This window comes from Muntiacus reevesi, chromosome 7 (assembly GCF_963930625.1).
Source record: "Muntiacus reevesi chromosome 7, mMunRee1.1, whole genome shotgun sequence".
NCBI classification, from domain to species: Eukaryota; Metazoa; Chordata; class Mammalia; order Artiodactyla; family Cervidae; genus Muntiacus; species Muntiacus reevesi.
In genome coordinates, this window is record NC_089255.1 from 21,048,996 (window position 1) to 21,066,165 (window position 17,170).

The 17,170-nt window shown below is 56.2% G+C and overlaps 2 protein-coding genes across 3 annotated transcripts; both read right to left on the minus strand.

Annotated features, from left to right (window-relative positions):
- Positions 1-2,417: 2,417 nt before the first annotated feature.
- CMTM5 (CKLF like MARVEL transmembrane domain containing 5) lies at positions 2,418-4,920 on the minus strand. Its single transcript, XM_065941543.1, has 5 exons — positions 4,647-4,920; positions 3,528-3,680; positions 2,999-3,091; positions 2,704-2,788; positions 2,418-2,609 (listed from the first exon to the last, which is right to left on the minus strand). Exons 1-5 carry the CDS (start codon positions 4,770-4,772, stop codon positions 2,596-2,598), a joined length of 471 nt encoding a protein of 156 aa, XP_065797615.1. The 5' UTR covers positions 4,773-4,920; the 3' UTR covers positions 2,418-2,595.
- A 751-nt stretch (positions 4,921-5,671) lies between these two features.
- On the minus strand, positions 5,672-17,158 carry IL25 (interleukin 25). Of its 2 annotated transcripts, none has more exons than XM_065941237.1 (4): positions 17,026-17,158; positions 8,861-9,025; positions 8,437-8,681; positions 5,672-6,431 (listed from the first exon to the last, which is right to left on the minus strand). In XM_065941237.1, the coding sequence occupies exons 2-4, from the start codon at positions 8,867-8,869 to the stop codon at positions 6,176-6,178; spliced, it is 510 nt and encodes a 169-aa protein (XP_065797309.1). In that variant the 5' UTR covers positions 8,870-9,025; positions 17,026-17,158; the 3' UTR covers positions 5,672-6,175. The 2 variants fall into 2 exon arrangements, with proteins under 2 accessions (XP_065797309.1, XP_065797308.1); XM_065941236.1 differs by lacking the exon at positions 17,026-17,158 and adding an exon at positions 15,977-16,050.
- Between the last annotated feature and the right edge of the window lie 12 nt (positions 17,159-17,170).

A 17,170-nucleotide genomic window follows, 5' to 3' on the forward strand; every position in this document is an offset into this window, starting at 1 on the left:
ACTTTGCCTGAGCTCCTGTCCTTCCCGCCGGCTGGCCAGGAGCCGTCCTGGACTCCTTGGGGGGAGGGTGGCCTGGCCCCTGTGCCAGAGCTGGAAGAATCAAGACACCCCACATCTCCAGGGAAGGAGCTGAGGACCAGAGGGGTGCGGCAGCCTGTCTCACCTGATCCCCACACTGCTCAGTCAACCAGCCACAGGGGACGGGAGGGAGACATTTCAAAAATGGAGAGAACAAAGACACCAGAGGGTGATCCAATTCCAGACACCTAGAAACAGAATTTCACTCCTGAAACTGAAGCCCTCCTCCACCTACCCCACCTCCGAAGCCACAGGGGTTATAGGTGTCCTGTTCCCTCCAAAACGAACTCCCCACTGATGCCAGGAGAGGCTCAAAGCTGGCTGGGGATGGAGATAGGATGGCACAGGTGGCTAGAGCCCGGGTTTGTGGGCCCCACCTCCCCATCAGGGCATCCTGAGACTGGAGCCAGCTGATGCCAAGCTGAACTGAAGTGCAGTGCTCACTTCGGCAGCACATATACTAAAATTGAACTGAAGTGCGGTATGGACCAAACCTGGGCCTTACGTGCCTCACGTTGACCTCCCACACACACGAGCAGAGAACATGCAGGCGCACACCACAGAGCACATCTCTGCTCCTTCCAAGCTCCCACCAGGGACAGGCTGGCCTGGGTCACACAGGGGACAGGGCAGGTCCTGAGCCCCCTCTGCTAGCAAACCCCTGCTCCCCTCTGTGCTTTATGGCCAGGCTCTCCTGACCACCTTCTCATCCCTTCACTGCCCCTCCATCACCTGGACTCCCCAGCTAAGCCCTTCTGATCCCTCCTCTGAGGCCTTCACCATCCCCTGTCCAGGGTTGATCACCTGTCTTAAGAATGGCCTGTACAGAAAGTCCTGAGAACTGTGAGCAAAGACCAAAGAAACACAAAATTCAGTTGGTTCTAGCCCTGGAAAGGCCACCAGGCGTGGTGAGGAGCCAGGATGTGAGGACAGGAGAACAGGACGTAGGAGGCAGGAAAAGCCAGACCAAGAGAGGCAGGTGGATAGCATCGAGGGGAGCAGAGTGCCTCTACCAGAGCTCAGGTTCAGGCAGGGATTGGGGGGCAGGGCCTGCATCTGGACAGAGCACCCGCGAAGAAGGAAGACATTTCAGGGCAGGGACATGCGAATGTTGGAGAGAGGCTATGAGCAAGTCAGCTTGGAGGAGCTCGGCCATTTGGGGATCTGCAAGGCTGTGCAGGGTCACCCCGGCCACACTGGGCTCTCATGGGCCGGGAAGGGCAGACTCCGAGCTCCCTCTGAGCTGTGGCTGCCCTTCACTAGATGGTCTCCTTTCCCATTTGTGAGGCTCGAGGAAGGGGGCCTGCCAGCCACCTCAGTCCCTGGAGCCCAGCACGGGGTCTGCTCATGAGATGTTCAGGAAGCTTCCTGCTGGGGTGCTGGCAGCCTGGGAAGGTGGCCCTGTTGGTGGATAGAGCTGGAAATGAAGCTGGGCCATTTTTAATGAGCTTCAAGGGGCTCAGTATAATATCCAGAACAGCTGTTGAGGCGTTAGGAGTGCTGGGCTCCAGCCCTGTGTGCGTGCTCCGTCATTCAGTCGTGGACTGACTCTTTGCGACCCGTGGACTGTAGCCCGCCAAGCATTTCTGTCCATGGGATTCTCTCAGCAAGAATACTGGAGTGGGTTGCTATTCCCTTCTCCAGGGATCTTCCCGACCCAGGGATTGAACCCGGGTCTCCTGCATTGCAGGCAGATTCTTTACCGCTGGGCCACCAAGAAAGCCCGGGCTCCAGCCCTAACTCTGTGACAAATAAAGAGGTCACTTCCCCTAACTGGGCATGTCCTCTCTTATGTGAAATGAGGGTATTGAACCAGCTGGTATCTGAGGACTTGTCCAGCTCCAGTAACATGGGAATCTCCCTCTTACATCGGATGCTGACCTCTCCCTGGTGACCTATGGGTCAAGTCCTCCCCACACCACCAGGAAGAGCTCTACACACGCCCCAGGCAAGCAACCCTGGACAGGTGGGCCTTCATTCACCTGGGGAAGGCTTGTGCTTTCTCAGACACAGGACCTGCGGTGCCCAGCCACCAGGCTCACCACAAGGTAGCCTTGCACCCAAGAGTCATGGCATGGAAATTTTGTGCTGAAGGGATATCTTTCAACAGCATCTTCAGTCTAAAGCCCCACTTGCTCATTGTTCAGACCTGGTCCCAGAGAAGGGACCATGACCTGCTCCATGCAACATTCCCATGAATATTCCTAGCATTCCTGATCTGCCTAATTTCTGAGGAAGAAAGAGATTCACCAGTAGGATTCAAATCTTTTAATTTGGGAATAACCAGCTTCCTCCTGCACCCTCCCTTTAGTCCATAACACCCCCTCCCTGGCCGAGCTTCATCAAATGTCAGACTAACCCCCACAGACAAGTCCGCATGACTTCTCAGACCTTGCTCCATCACTGTAGGCTGGGGTAGTAGACAGTAGGCTAGGGAGCTAGTGAATCCAAAGGAGAGGAGTATGGGCTCCCCTGTCCCACTTTCTGGCTGGGCTCAGAAGCCAGGTATCCCCAGGGTCACTGCTGGTCCCCTGTGAAGATGGAGCCAGGTGGGGTAGGGCATGGGCGGGGTAGCTGGATTGGGGGACAGGGGGCATCTCCTCTCCCCAGAGGATAGGCACTCACCCTGGGCAGCCCTGGGCACCAACTCGGTCCGGTAGATCTTGAAGGCATCATAGGCAAAGACAGAAACCAGAATGATGCCAAACACCTGTGGGAGCAGGAAGAGGATGCCACAACAAAGGCCAGCAAGCCACTGGACACTAGGGAGAGGGAGGTGGGTGATTCGGGGCAAGGTGTGAGCCAGCCCCTGGGCACTGACGAGCTTGGGGTGGACAGAGGCACAGGAAGTGTGTGACCATCAGCCAGAGGTCCCCGGGGTGGGGAGGGGAGCCGGAGAATCCTGCGGGGCTGGACTCACAAAAGCAGCAATGGCAGCTCCATCCCGGGAGGTCACAGCCGCGAAGGAAACCACCAGGAAGATGATGATGGCGCTGACACAACGGAGGAAGTCCTGGGGGTTGGGGGTGCAGGGTCAAAGGGAAGCAGAGGGCAGGCAGCATCAGCCTGGAGTTTTCCAGGCTAGTCAGCAGCTTGACCCTCAGGTACTGGGAATCCCTATATGGAGATACCCTTGAACCAACATAAGGCGCTTGAGAGACAGAAAGCAAGAGAGAGCTCACACAGCTCCCTGGGGAGGGATGCAGATGGACGCAGAGGGACAGGGATCAAGATAGAAGCCAGGGGGCTGGGCTGGGGCTGGACCTGCATCGGGGAGCAGATCTGAAGGATGGGGTCAAAGCCATGTTTGAGTATAGGACGTGGGGGCTGGATTCCTTGCTTACCCAGGAAAAGGAGAGAGGCTGGAAGAGGAAAATTCAATGTTGAAAGGAGATGAAAGGGCCCAGAATGGGGTGAGGGAGGCAGCACGGGGGGAGGCAGACCCTCACCAGACAGGGCCAGTTCAGCCGATCGAAGCGCTGGTAGTACTGGGTGGCGTAGAGGAAGAGGAAGGCTAGTGTGATGAAGAACTCCAGCAGCGCGGCAGCCATGTAGGCGGAGATGGAGGCCGTGAAGCAGATGAAGATGATGAAAGTCAGGGCCTGCAGGACGGAGGGTGGGACGTGTACCAGGGAGGGGACACAGGCCCGGCCAGGCCTTTGCCTTCCTCCTTCCAGGAAGCTCCCCCAGCCGACACAGCGCCTGCCCTCGGAGGTCTTGCCAACCCTGGTGGCAGGAGCCACGCCCAGGGCCTCTGCCCATCAAGGGCCGACTCCAGCCTCCCACCTCTGCCAGCCCAGGCTCCCCCTGCTCGGGGCCCCAGCAGCTCCAGCAGTTTAGCCAAGCTGCACGGCTCTGGGGAACACCACTCTGTGAAATCCAAAAGAGAGTGGGTCCCCGTTTAGCACTGGGAACACCAGCCCCTCGAGTGGGTGACATCGGCCTGTGCCCCCAGGAGGTACCCCATGCCCCATAACAACTCCAGGATGCCTAAAACTCCTCTAACAAGGACCAGAGCCCCTGGTTCCATGCCAAGAGGCAAGGATTAGAAGGCAGATGCTCCAGAGTGAACGTGAGTCCCCTCAGCTCTCAAATGTAGGATGAGATATATACTAAAGACTCAAGTTTACCCTGAGGTCTTGCTAAGCGAATGAGGGAAGGTACTTTCCGAGGACAGATGTTCACAGGGAGCAGGCAACAGATAAAGTGGGGCTGCAGAAAGTCTGCCCTTTCGGGTAATTGAACTTCTTGAACATGCTGAGAAGTGGCCATCTGAGAGCCCGGGGAGAGGCCGGCTGGTGTTACCCCCGTCCCAGCCCATCCTCAGGCTCCGTCAGTGTCCCAGACAGCGGTCCTCTGTCTGGCTTCAATCCTTCCTAAAGGTACTGAAACCCGCTGTCACCGCCTCCAGGTGAAGGAGCAGAAAGAAGGCAGGGGAGGAGATGCGGGGAGGGTCGTTGGGGCAGGCGGGGTGTCCTGAGAGCCGGGGGAGGGAGGCTCCTGAGGGGTGAGCCCTGAGGGGCCGGTGGCTGGGAGGTGAAGCTCTAGGCTGGGGAGGTGGCTGTTACCAGCTCAGTCTCCAGCAAGATGCCTTTGAGGGAGGAGAGGAAGGTCTTGTCCACCGCGAAGCCCTCCAGCCCTGCAGCTGTCCCCGCCTCGGGCGGCCGGTCCCGACGACTCCAAGCATTGAACATCTCCAGGAGGCCCACCGGGTTCAGCCCCCCACTGCCGCCAGCCCAGGAAGGAAAACAGGAAGATGGAAACCTGGTGGGATGGGGAAGCAGACAGGAGCAGGAGAGGCACTGTGAGGAACCTGCAAGTGAAGCGGGCAGGCCTGCTGTGGGGCCCCGAGAAGGCGGCCGCGGGGTGGGGGCGGGGAGGGGGTTGCTTGCCCAGATGGGCCTTCACCCAGCTGCCCAGAGTGCCCTGCTGGGGCCTGCACTGGTCCCCAGGAGGCACGTGGAAGAAGAGGGGCGGGGAAGAGGGGAGGGGTCAGCTCTCCTCTTACTTGAAGTCTGACCCTGCCCACCCGCCAAGGAGGAAGGGAGGAGGGGAGGGGGAGCGGACTGCGGAGAAACCGGGAGGAGCTGGGAGGTGAGCCAAGAAATGGGCGAGACTAGGAGCCCCCCAAAACCCAAGCCTGAGGAAGTTTGCGTCCTCCCTTCCGTAACCTTAACCCTCGCCATCCTTCCTCTCTTTTCCTTTTAGGGAGGGTGGGAGCTGAAGCCCGGCCCAGGCAGCACCCCTCAGGACCAAGCTGTGGCAGCCAAAACTGAGGACAAAGGCAGATTGTTGGGGGGACAAGGGGGCGCTGTGTGCCTGCTGCAGTGCCTCAATGGGCCTCTGTTTCTCCAGTATGCCAGGAGGGCAGCCTGACCCCCACCCCGGTGTTTAGGGCTGGGCCAGGGAGCCAGGGAAGGGGAGGGAGGGGGGGGCCACAGCGGACACTCTGGAGGGCAGTAGGTGAGGGCTGACAGTGGGGAGGAAATGGGACCGGGCTGGGGACCACAAGATACTCAGGCACCAGGGATGCCAAAGACAAATTAGGCCACTTTTAAGTACAGATTATTTATTTGAACAATTCTCTCCCTGCTCAATAACAGCCTCTTCCTTAGCAGCATTCATGTCAAAAGACTAGCAACTCCACCCAGAGGCTTAAGGTCGGTGGTCCAAAGTCGATGCTAAGTGTTTGATGAATGAATGAAGGAGCAAACAAACTAATGAATTGAAGGGCTCTCCACTGGCGAAGGGAAAAATATCTGAAAGTGCCTGTGCTGCACCAGGGCAGCTGGGGGTGGGAGGAAAGAAGAGACAGACACAGCAGAGCTTTGAAGACCTTTCCCAGGAGGAAATGACAGGATGCCAGTTTCCAGGGACCATAAACAGCCGCTGCTGCCTTGGATTTGCCCTACATCTCTCATCCACTCCAAAAAGTGCAAAGTGCGGTCCCCCCAAAGTCCCCCATCCTGTCCCAAGATCCTGCTGCTACAGGTGGTCCTTTGGAGGGGCTGTGCCTTCGGATGTCCTGGTTCACCACAGCAGGTGGTTGTCCAACCAGCTCCAGTGTTTGCCCAGGGACCAGCCATGGTCGGCACAGCTAGGCCATCACACGGGGCCGCACGCACACGCAAGCCAAGGAGACACGGTAGAGCCTACGTTCCAGGCAGTAGCCATGATGGGCACCCTGCTGTCCTGGGCACGGCCGCCGGTAGAAGACGGTCTGGTTGTGGTAGAGCAGCTCTGAGTTTCCCAGGGGGTCCATGTGGGAGCCCGTCTTAAGGCTGACACAGTGTGGACACAGGCAACGTGCATGGTACAGATCCTGCGGGAGCCGGTCCAGGTCTCTGTCCAACCTGTGGGGCGGCAAGAGTCAGGTCCTAGAAGGAGGCTGGCTGGGAGACCGGGGGACCGGCCAGGAGCAGTGAGGACCCAGGGTGGAAATGCCAGGGGTGTTGTCAGTTCTGTGGCTTTGGTTCCAGCTCTGGTACCCACAAGCCAGGTGGCTGTGAACAAGTCACCCCCTCTTCCCTGGGATTTATCCTCCTGAACTTTGAGGGTCGGGGATGGAAGAGTGACTTTCCAAATGGTCCCGGAACCCTGAGGGAGGTGGGCCAGGTGGGGAGCTCCACTGGGGCTTCTACCAGACCAGCGGTGGTTCCATGTGATACATATGCTGGGTTCTAGCATCAGATTTCCTTTTGTGATTGTTAGTATATATGTTTTTTTTTTTAATTTTAAAGTAAAAATTTAAAAATAAATAAAGTAAAAATTGCTCTTATATCCAAGTATAAGAAAGCATGAAGTGAAGGCTGACAGTCTGTCTCCCACCAGCCCCACTCCCTTGAGGGAGCTACTGTCCGCCGTGTCCTGCCCATCCTCCAGATTCCAACTGTGTGCTTACTTATAAGCACATGTTAGGGTGTATGGTAAGACTTACTGACTTATTCTGAAAAGGTTTCATAGCCCCCAGAAGATGTGAGAAGTCAGTGCTCCAAAGGCCTGTGCTCCAGAAACCCAGTAGGAGACAGATAATAGGTTAGAAAACCATCCTCCAAACAGACAGGCCTTCGCAAACTGGGGCTCAGCTAGTGTCACATTTCCCAGAGTGGATTCCCTGATAAATATGCTGTAGCGGAAGGGGTCTGTGGTCAAATGATTCTAGGAAGCGTTGAGTTTAATGGGCTCTTCTCTGCAGACTTCTCGCTGTGAATGTGCTGAGCACATTGAGAACCTCCAAGGGGGTGGAGACTGCAGCAGTTTCCCCCCCAACCCCGCGCCCGCTTACGCGACATCATCACTTTTTTCCTGAGGAACAGCTTTTGCGACACATGTTGCAAAGCACATGCTTCGGGGAAGACCAACCCAAGTGGTTATCAAGGGTTCACAGCCCACGTGTCTAGACCCCCAGCCAAGTCAGCCGTCTGGCACCCAGCATCCCCACAGGGGTTCCCAACCTCTTTAGATTTAGTCTAGAAGATAGCCAGGTTACTGAGACCACTTCAAAGCATAGTGGCCTGGAGTCTCCACCCTTGATCTAGTCTCAATCAAAGCTGGCCCCCTCCCTACCCACTGACCTTCTCCTCTCATCCCCAAAGTCAAGGCTAAGTCAGAAATAGACTTACGGTGGGTGGAAACACAGATACCCCATGAGAGTGTGAGACAGGAGGAGAAATATGTTTGGGATCCCTACAGTACTAATTTTTAGTATTTTCATTCATTGTCCCAATTTCAGTACTTTCTAATTGTTTACATCATGACATAGAGAATTATAATATGCGGCAGCACATGGAGAAAGAATAAGACAGTTCATGATCAAAGACAACCAGCTTGGAGGTCCAGCCACCCAATTGTCCCCCTAGAGCAGAAAGAGGGTATAATTATAGCCCATCCGTGGCCCAAGGCACTAGCATTTGGTATTGGGCTGCATTGCTCCTGTATTGTACATTATTCCATGATATTTTTAGAAACTGGAAAAACACAGCCATTGTAGGGGAAGGAAAAGGAGAAGGGAGAGGAGGAGGGGAAGAAGTAGACGAAGAAGAAGAAAAGAAGGAAACCTACATTTTCTGTACTAAGTTTAGATTTTTCACTCTTGATTTCATATGATCTGCATCATTAGGCTATAGAATATTATTTCATTTTACAGATGAAAAAAAACTAAGCTTTGAAGCCTTGAGCCCAAGGTCACCAAAAATGTGTCAGGGCTAGACCTTGTCTAACACCCAAACTGGGTAACCTCCCTGAGGTAAAAGGGGGGCAGATAGGCTGGAGTTGGCTGGAACTCCCCTGGTCCCTCACACACATCCTGACCAGCACGTGAGCAGGCGTTTAGGAGGGGGCAGGGGCTGGCAGACTCACTCATATATCCAGGGGGCGATGGAGCGGCTGTTGAGGGGTCCATCCTTGCTGGAACTGCAGGATTCTGGGTGGTGTGCGAGGTTGGTGGTCTCTGGGGGAGACATGAGCATACTGTTCCACTTCAGCCACTCCTCAGTGGGGTTCTGTCCTTTGCTGGGGCAGCAGCTGGGCCAGTGGGTGCAACGCCTCTGGGACCCCAAACAGAGGGTGTGGGTTCCCATGACCATTGCCAAGAATGCCACCGCCTGTAGGAAAAGGCCAGTGAGAAAACTGCTCCCACCTAGTCTGGATGCCCCCTCCGCCAGCTGTTCTCTGAGATTCTAATTCAAGCCCCATCTGGTCCGCATAAGCTCCCTCCATCCCCAGCCACGTCTCTGCTCCTGCCTCAACCAGCACCATCCCAGCCAGGCCCCTGAACACTTACCTGGTACATGCTGGACGCTGCCTGCCAAGCCTCAGTGCCACGCTGGCTGACAGCAAGGCCTGTGGAAGCTGTTTGACTGGAGCAGTTTAGGAGTCCTGGTTTTATTTTCAGCAAACCTGTTTTGTTTATTCAAATTTATTTCCACTACCTTTTGGAGGGTGTGACCTGAGATTAAAAAACAAAACAAAACCCAAGAAAAAAAAAAAACTTGAAAGTCTTTCCAAAAGCTGCTTTAAATGCCAGACTCATGGAAGTTGTGATTAACATGTCGTAAGCCTCCTGAGTAAACGTTGTTCTTTGCCCTTTTCTGGGCGTGGGGTCAAAGTAATAGTATCCTGTTATTCTGTGCCTTGGGGAACAGGCATTATGAGAATTCTGATGGTTCACTTGATACCCAAAGTTAGGGAACATCACTTGGACTCTCTCTAAGAGGCCTTGCTGCTATAATCCCTGCTGCTCCCACCCAGGGTCTTGTCTCTTCTCTTCCCTTTCTTCTCAGATGTCCTCAGGATCCTCCACCTTAGCAAACATCTCCCTCTGTCTGCTTGTTCTCTGACCCCTTCCTCACCCTCCATGACCCCAACTTCTATGACCACAATCATCTATGACTTCCCAATGCCCATTATTTCTCCCCAACTTCCCCTTGCCCTTCCCAAGGGCCACCCACTCCCATCCCTGTGCATCCCCTGACCTCCTCTGGACTCAGGATACAGGCTTAACCCCATAGACTGCCAGGAAGGCCTGGACTCCAACAATGTGTTGGCTGGATGTGCAGGGTCTGATGGAAGAAGTGGTGGGTGAGTGTTCCCATGGCACAAATGAGAAGGCAGGGCCAGGAAGAGAGGCAAGGTGACAGCCTTAGCTGAGAGCCAGCAGAGGCACCCAGCTCCCAGATCAGCCTGTCCCCCCCTACTCACTAGTTGAGGAGCACGGCAGGGGGATCTGCTACTCTCAGGCCATGGGGTAAGGCCATGCAGTCACAGGTCCGTGGACCACTGTCAGCCAGGAGAGGATATGTGTGCTCTGACAAGGTTCCAGCTGGGCCTGGCCGCACAGACACAGGTCAGTCAGGGGCCACCCATCTGGGGGGCTCTCTGCCTATTTTGCTCCAATCTTTTTCTCTGCATCCTTGTTCAACAACTCTCCTCATCCCCTCACCACCACCCCCCCCCCCCACTCCAACACACTCATATACAGACACCGTCTGTAGAGTGATGTATCCTGATTTGCATGTGCTTTCCCTTAGAAAATACTCCTCTGGTAACCAATGACTCAGGAAATAAACAAAGGGAACCAGGAATAACTTAAATGGCCGAGTGATAAGGAATCTTTTGAATGCTTTAGGGCAAAGCAGCCCTAAAACAGAGGCGTGATGAGGTCAGAGGGCATTCAGAAGTGGGAGAAGCTGATCTGGTGAGTTCTGAGGGTCCTGGAAGTGGACAGGCGGTGGGTGAGAGCTTAGGGTCAGCAGGTGATGGCTAGGAGAGCAGGGCCAGTGAGGAAGAGCACTGGGCCCAGGAATACACTGCCCCACTCCCACTGGCCCACTCTCTGGCCCTGAGCTCCCAGGCACCCTCTCACTTCCATCCGCCCCCTCAGCTCCTGAGATCATGTGCCAGGATGGTGCCAAGACCTGCACATGCATCAGCTCGTTTTACCTTTATAATAAAACAATGAGATTGCAACTACTGTCCCCATGTTAAGATGAAGAAACTGAGACCCAAAGAAATTGAGTAAGCTCATCAAGGTTGCACAGTTAGGAGGAAGCCGAACTGGTTCCCTCCCAGCCCTGAAAAAATCCAAAGCTAAGCTCCCGGTATGGAAATGCCACACTGTGGTGACCTCTGGATGGAAGGGAAGCCCCTGCTATAAGGGATTTCCTACTCACCCAGGTGTGGGCTGGACAGATCTCACCTAAACCCGCCCGAGGCCACAGGGCATTCCTGCCCACTCAGGCGTTCAGCCCAGCTGGCTGGGATCCACAACTCCGGCTACCTCTCCCCCAGCCTCAGGTTTGCCCCTTGGCCCCCAGAGTGGCTTCTGGTGTTCCCGAACAACCCCCAACCTCAGCAAAGGCTTTGCGGGGAACTTCCAGAAGTGCTGGATCCCTCGGGTTTCCCCAAAACCGAACAGTCTCAGAGGCTGACACAGGCCCAGACCTCTTGATCTGGGCCCGCATCCAGGACAGCATGCCTGAAAGAACTGGAAGGGAAACCAAACACTTGTTTCACTTGCTGACGCTGCATATGACCCACACTGATTGCATGGGATGTTCCCTCCAGGAGAGGCTTTGGGGTTGTCCCCCTACCTCTGTACCGTGACTTCCTCTGAGAAAACTGCTGAGGGGCATTCTCCCCTGTGATGACCAGGCCTGACACAGAACCTGTCCTTTGAGACACACACCCCTGCCCCCCGCCCCCGCCCACCTCCTTGCAGTTGCTCAGCCTCCACCCTTATCTCAGGAGCAGCTGTGGGTCTCCTCAGGGTGACTCCCTGCCATGAGAAACATTTTCCAGAGGGTTTTCCTCTTGGGGTGACTAAGAATCCCTGAGTCACTTCAGCTTCCAGGGAATCCCTGGGGGTGTAGAGAGATGGGGGTGGCCATGGGGGAGAATGCAAAAGTTCGTCCAGTATCTGATATCAACGGTGCCTCCCCATGTGTCCTCACCTGCCTGGGGCTGACCTGGCAGCCACAGGGGAGATCTGAGCATGCCACCCCAAGCCACTGACACAAGGTCAGCCCCCAGCAGGAAAGAAGAGGGAAGATGTGAAAGGGAGCATCCCACCTGGGCCAAGAAAGCCTGAAAGATGCTACAACGGCTGTCCTGCCCTTCCTCAGAAAGATATTCGAGTTCTCATCCATGGCCTAGAAGTCTTGCCCCTGGCCCTGATCAGCTCTTCACCGAGGGCCCTCTCTTCTTGTTCATGGGGATGGGCATGCTTGGTGGGAGGCTGAGGGGGAAGCGGGCAACAAGGATGGCCGCAAAAGTATCTTCCTGGTGGCTCAGACAGTACAATCTACATGCAGTGTGGGAAACCTGGGTTCGATCCCTGGGTTGGGAAGGTCATGGCAACCCACTCCAGCATGCTTGCCTGGAGAATCCCATGGACAGAGGAGCCCTGTGGGCTACAGTCCATGGGATCACAAAGAGTCAGACGTGACTGAGCAACTAACACAAAAATGCCAACCAGCCTAGCAGCCCCTGAAATAGTGCTGAAACACCACAGGGCTCCACAGGGCCATGGACACTCAGGTGCACTCACCCGAGGGGACGGTAGGGTCGGCGGTGGTTAAAATGTAAAAACACTTCTGCCCCCTACTGGTAAATAGATGCTGTCCTAAGCACTGGAGCACCCCCACACTGCAACCTCCCTGTGATCCCACAACTGAAGGAAGACTGCCTGGCCCAGATGGAGGCCTTCAGAACAGACTCCCATGACGTGTTAGGGACACCATGATGGCAGTGGTTGCTAATTATTTATAGGATCACCTTTAGCTACAAAGATTCCCCTGCCTTCAAAAGGAGCCTGCCTTCAAAGAGAACCAGTCTTGCCTGGGAGACACGCAGAGAATCAGAGCGAACAGGACAAAAAGTTCAGCAATTCCCTCCCCTAGCCAAGGGCTGGTTCTTCCCCAGGCGGGCCTTTGCCTTTCTCAGTCATGGCTGCCCTGTTCATTCATCCATTTGCCAAACACTTATTGAGCACCTACTAGATGCCAGACACCAGTCTAAGTGCTAGGAAGGCAGAGGAGGACAAGTCAGATAAGGCTCCTGCTGCATGAAGCTTATGTCTTAGGAGGAGAGGGATGGTAAATAAGGAAACAAGATAATTTTTGATAATAATAAGTGCTATGAAGAAAGTGAAACAATGTTAAGAGATAGGGAATTACTGGGGGTGGCGGATTGGTGGAGGGAGAGGGCAGCTTTAACTTAAAAAGTCAGAGAAGCACGTTCTGAAGATGTGGAATTTGACATGATGATGGAAAGGTTCTGGGGAAAGAGTGTTCCAGGCAGAGGGAACAGGACAACAGAATCCTAGAGGTGGAAGGTCTTGGCACACTTAAGAGACAGAAGGGACAATGTGGTTGGAAAACAAAAGCTAAGGAAGAGTGTAGAATGAGATGAAGTGAAGAGGAGGGCAGGGGGACCTCAGTAGCTAAGACTCCTTGCTCCCAGTGCAGGGGGCCAGGGTTCAATCCCTGGTCAGGGAACTAGATCCCACATGTCACAACTAAAGATCCCAAGGATGAGGATGAGATCAGCTGGAGGGCTCTGCTGGGGAGGGACACGAGTGGGAGAGAAGACTGGGACCCAGAAAACCCAATGGAGGAGTTCCTTCCTTTCTACCCCGTGGACAGTGGCAAAAGCAAGCCCTAAAGCTGAGGGCCCCCTGAGGCAGCCGCCCACCCAGGATCTTAGCTACCCATCCAGTCTGGGTTTTTCCCAACCTAATCTGGGACCCAGAATTCCCCCTGAACAAGTTAGAATCATGTTAAACCTCTGTTTGCAAAGGAGAGGGCAGAGATGTGTCATAAGGACAAGGAGAAGACTTCACCTGCCCTTGACACAGAATGCTTGGAGCTTTCAAGCAGGTACAAGCTGGGGGGGTGGGGTCATGGGGAGTTAAGGTGAAGAGGGAAAGTCATAATGCTAATCACTTCACATGTATTCACACCTCACCAAAGTCACTATTCCGGATGAAGAACGGAGCTTCAGAGATGTTCCAGAACTTGACCAACTTCACACAGTTGACAAACCAGGATTCACCCCCCCACCCCCACCTATCCCCGGGGCTTCCTGGGTAGCTCAGTGGGTAAAGAATCCTCCTGCAAAGCAGGAGACCCCAGTTCAATCCCCAGGTTGGGAAGTTTCCCTGGAGAAGGGATAGGCTACCTACACCAGTATTCCTAGGCTTCCCTGATGGCTCTCAGATAGTAAAGAATCTGCCTGCAATGTGGGAGACCTGAGTTTGATTCCTGGGTCGGGAAGATTCCCTGGAGAAGGGAATGGCTACTCACTCCAGTATTCTGGCCTGGAGAATTTCATGGACAGGGGAGCCTGACAGCCCACAGTCCATGGCCTCGCAAAGGGTCTGACACGACTGAGCGACCTTCACTTCACTTCACTTCACCTCTCCCCAAGTCTGACTGGCTCCATTCCCTGCCTGGGCACTCCAGAAGCACAGATTCACTTTCTGTGCAGGTTTGCACTCTGCTCCCCTCGCCAGGGACTTCCCTGGTGGCTCAGATGGTAAAGATCTGCCTACAATGTCGGAGACCCGGGTTCAGTCCCTGGGTTGGGAAGATCTCCTGGAGAAGGAAATGGCAACCCACTCCAGTATTCTTGCTGGGAAAATCCCATGGATGGAGGAGCCTGGTAGGCTACAGTCCATGGGGTCCCAAAGAGTCAGACACAACTGAGCGACTTCACTTTCACTTTCCCTTTCCCCTCGCCTAGCTACAGGCACTAGCTAGATGTTCAGCTACAATGAAGGCAGTGAGCCTTCTTGCCCACCTCCCAAACCACCATCCTGCCAGGTCCCAGCACTTCCTTCCTGCTTAGTCTTTTCCAGTCTCTATCTATTTCCCGTGCACCAGTCAGAGCATTCATCTTTAGAACTGGGTTTCTTGCCCACCTCCAATTTGCCTTGCCACCTCTTGAGCCCCAATTTGCCTTGGCAGTCCTCTGGGCAGAGATCGTACCGTCACTCCCCAGTAGCTGACTATCTGTATTCCAGGCAGCTAGGCCCCTAGGGCTGGGGTCTGAAAGAGGCTGGACCAGGCTGGAGCTGGAATAGGGAATAGGGAATAGGAGCTGGAATAGCGAATAGCTGGAATAGGGAGTTCTCCCATCAGATGCACCTGAAAATTTAAAAATTCCTCTCCCATCCCAAAGGAGTCTGAGTTTGTTCATAGGTGCCCAAGCAATAGGGAGAGGAAGGCGCTGGGGCAGGTGTCTCTCCCTCCCCTCCTGGCAAATGCCTGGACTTGTGGGCCTGTGGAATGTGGAGGTGGGGTGGACGGGAGGAGAGGTAGAGAGCCTCTATCCAAGGCCTCAGGTTCACAAAGGGCCTTAAATTAGACTTCAGATGTTATCTCCAGATGAGGCTATGCATAGAGCCATTGTCTATTGTGTTTGAGTGTTAATACGTTAAATGTAAATATTGAAAAAATATGCTGCTGCTGCTAAGTCACTTCAGTCACGTCTGACTCTCTGCGACCCGATAGAGGGCAGCCCACCAGGCTCCGCCATCCCTGGGGTTCTCCATGCAAGAACACTGGAATGGGTTGCCATTTCCTTCGCCAAAGCATTAAAGTGAAAAGTGACAGTGAAGTCGCCCAGTCGCGTCAGACTCTTAGGGACCCCATGGACTGCAGCCTACCAGGCTCCTCCTCCATCCATGGGATTTTCCAGGCAAGAGGACTGGAGTGCGGTGCCATTGCCTTCTCCTGAAAATATGCTACAGCTTTTCAATCCAGATTGGCATCTCATTTTTTTAATTCTAGGACCCTCAAAAACAGAAGAAGGCTTCTCCAGCGCCCCTGAGGGGGCCTTGAAGTCTCCTTTCCAAGAGAAAGAACGCAGGGAGGGAGTGGGGAGCTGGCGGGATGCGGGCAGACGAAGGAGCAATAACAGGGCCGACAGGTGTGGGGACCAGAGCCTCGTCCTTTCAGCTTGAGCTCCCGGGGGCCCAAAGCCCAGCTTCTCTGAAAGTGTCCGCAGGGCCCACTTCTACTCCACGCAGCAGCAGGAGTGAGCCAGAGTGAGGGCAGAGGACAGGCCTAGACTGGCAGAGGAGCGTCAGAGGCGGCACAACCCGCCAGCTCGCCCGCCCCAAGCTCCGGGACCAGCCGCCCAGGCCTCACGTTCCCTCGCCCGGGCTGGAATCTGTGTCAGCTCCAGAGCCCCGGCCGGCCATCCCTGCGGAGGCCACGCCAAGCGAGCAGAGAGGCTCCGCGGAGGACCCCAGAAAGGCTGAGGGAGCGTGCTCCCTACCAAAGGAAAGACAGATGTGGGGCTGATGAAAGGGAAGCCGAGAGGCGCGGGGCTGGCGGGCGAGAGCGGGGGCGTGACGGAGAGACGAAAGCCCCGGGGAGGGAGGGAACCAGACCACCTGGAGGTCCGCCGCGACGTCAGGCTGGAGCAGGAGGGGGAGAGGAGCCGGGAGGGGGCGCGCCATTTAGCCCGAGGGTCCTGAGCTGAAACTCAACACCCGCCTTTGGAGGGATCGTCCCCCTTTCTCCTCCGCCCCTTCCCTTCCCCTCCCTTTTCCCCTCCCTCCTTTCTCTTAATCCCCGGGACTGAGCCCCGCGCCGGAGCCGAGAGGGCCCGAGGGGAGGAGAAAGGAGCTGCACCCAGGGGGCGCCGGGAGCCTGGGAAGGGGAGGGAAGGGGAGCCGCGAGCGGGGGGTGAGCCTGAAAGCCGCGCGCGACCCCCGGACCCTTTCCAGCCCTCTCAGTGGCCCCCCAACCCCACTTCCAGGCGAGTCCGCAGGACCCTGGCCGCTGCGCCTCCTTAGCCTTCTCTCTGCTCCTTCCTTTGCTTTGCGGCCTTTCTCTCCGTTCCCAGAGACACCTGGGCCGCCACCAGCCCTGGGGCGCTCAAAGGGGCCCCGCCAAGGGTGCGTGTAAGCGGGGCGGCGGGGGCCAGCGTCCTGGGCCAGGGCGCCGAGGGTGGGAGGGGGGCGCGTGGGGAAGGCCGTCCCGCCCCCTCGAGCCCGGCCCGCGTGCGCGTAGCGAGGCGCGGTCCCGGCGCCCCCAGACCCCCAGGCGCGCTGCGAGCAAGTGTGCGTGCTCGGGAGCCCGCCTTGGGGGCTTCGAGCGTTGGGGCAGAAAGCCGCCACTGGGGTGCTCCAGCCCAGCCGCCCTGCTCTCCGAGGCCTTTGGCTCCAGCCTAGCCTCCGCTGCCAAGTCGAGCGACTTTGAAGAGAGACGAACTTCTCGATTTTCACTACCCCCGCCCCCTCCCTCGCAGCGGAGCTGCGGCAGAGCCCCCGACGCCCGGATCTCAGCCCCGGGAGCACCGCTCTCCGGCGCGGCTCCGGGTGGAGAAAGTTGGCCCCTAAACTCGCTCGTCCAGCCCGACCGCCCCGGCGGCTTCTCCCTGCCCTCGGGGCCGTCCTGAGCGGCCCGGAGAGGCGTCGAGCGCAGCCCCAGCTCCCACCTCCTCGCCCGTCCTGGCACTGGAAGGGAGCTTTGGGCCAATGCGGACCCGGGGTGCCCCCGCGGCCTAGGACAGGCAGCTCCGGGGGCCTGGCCCACCCTGCAGCTCCCGGGAGGCCACGGGGACGGGGCAGAGCGCGCGCCCT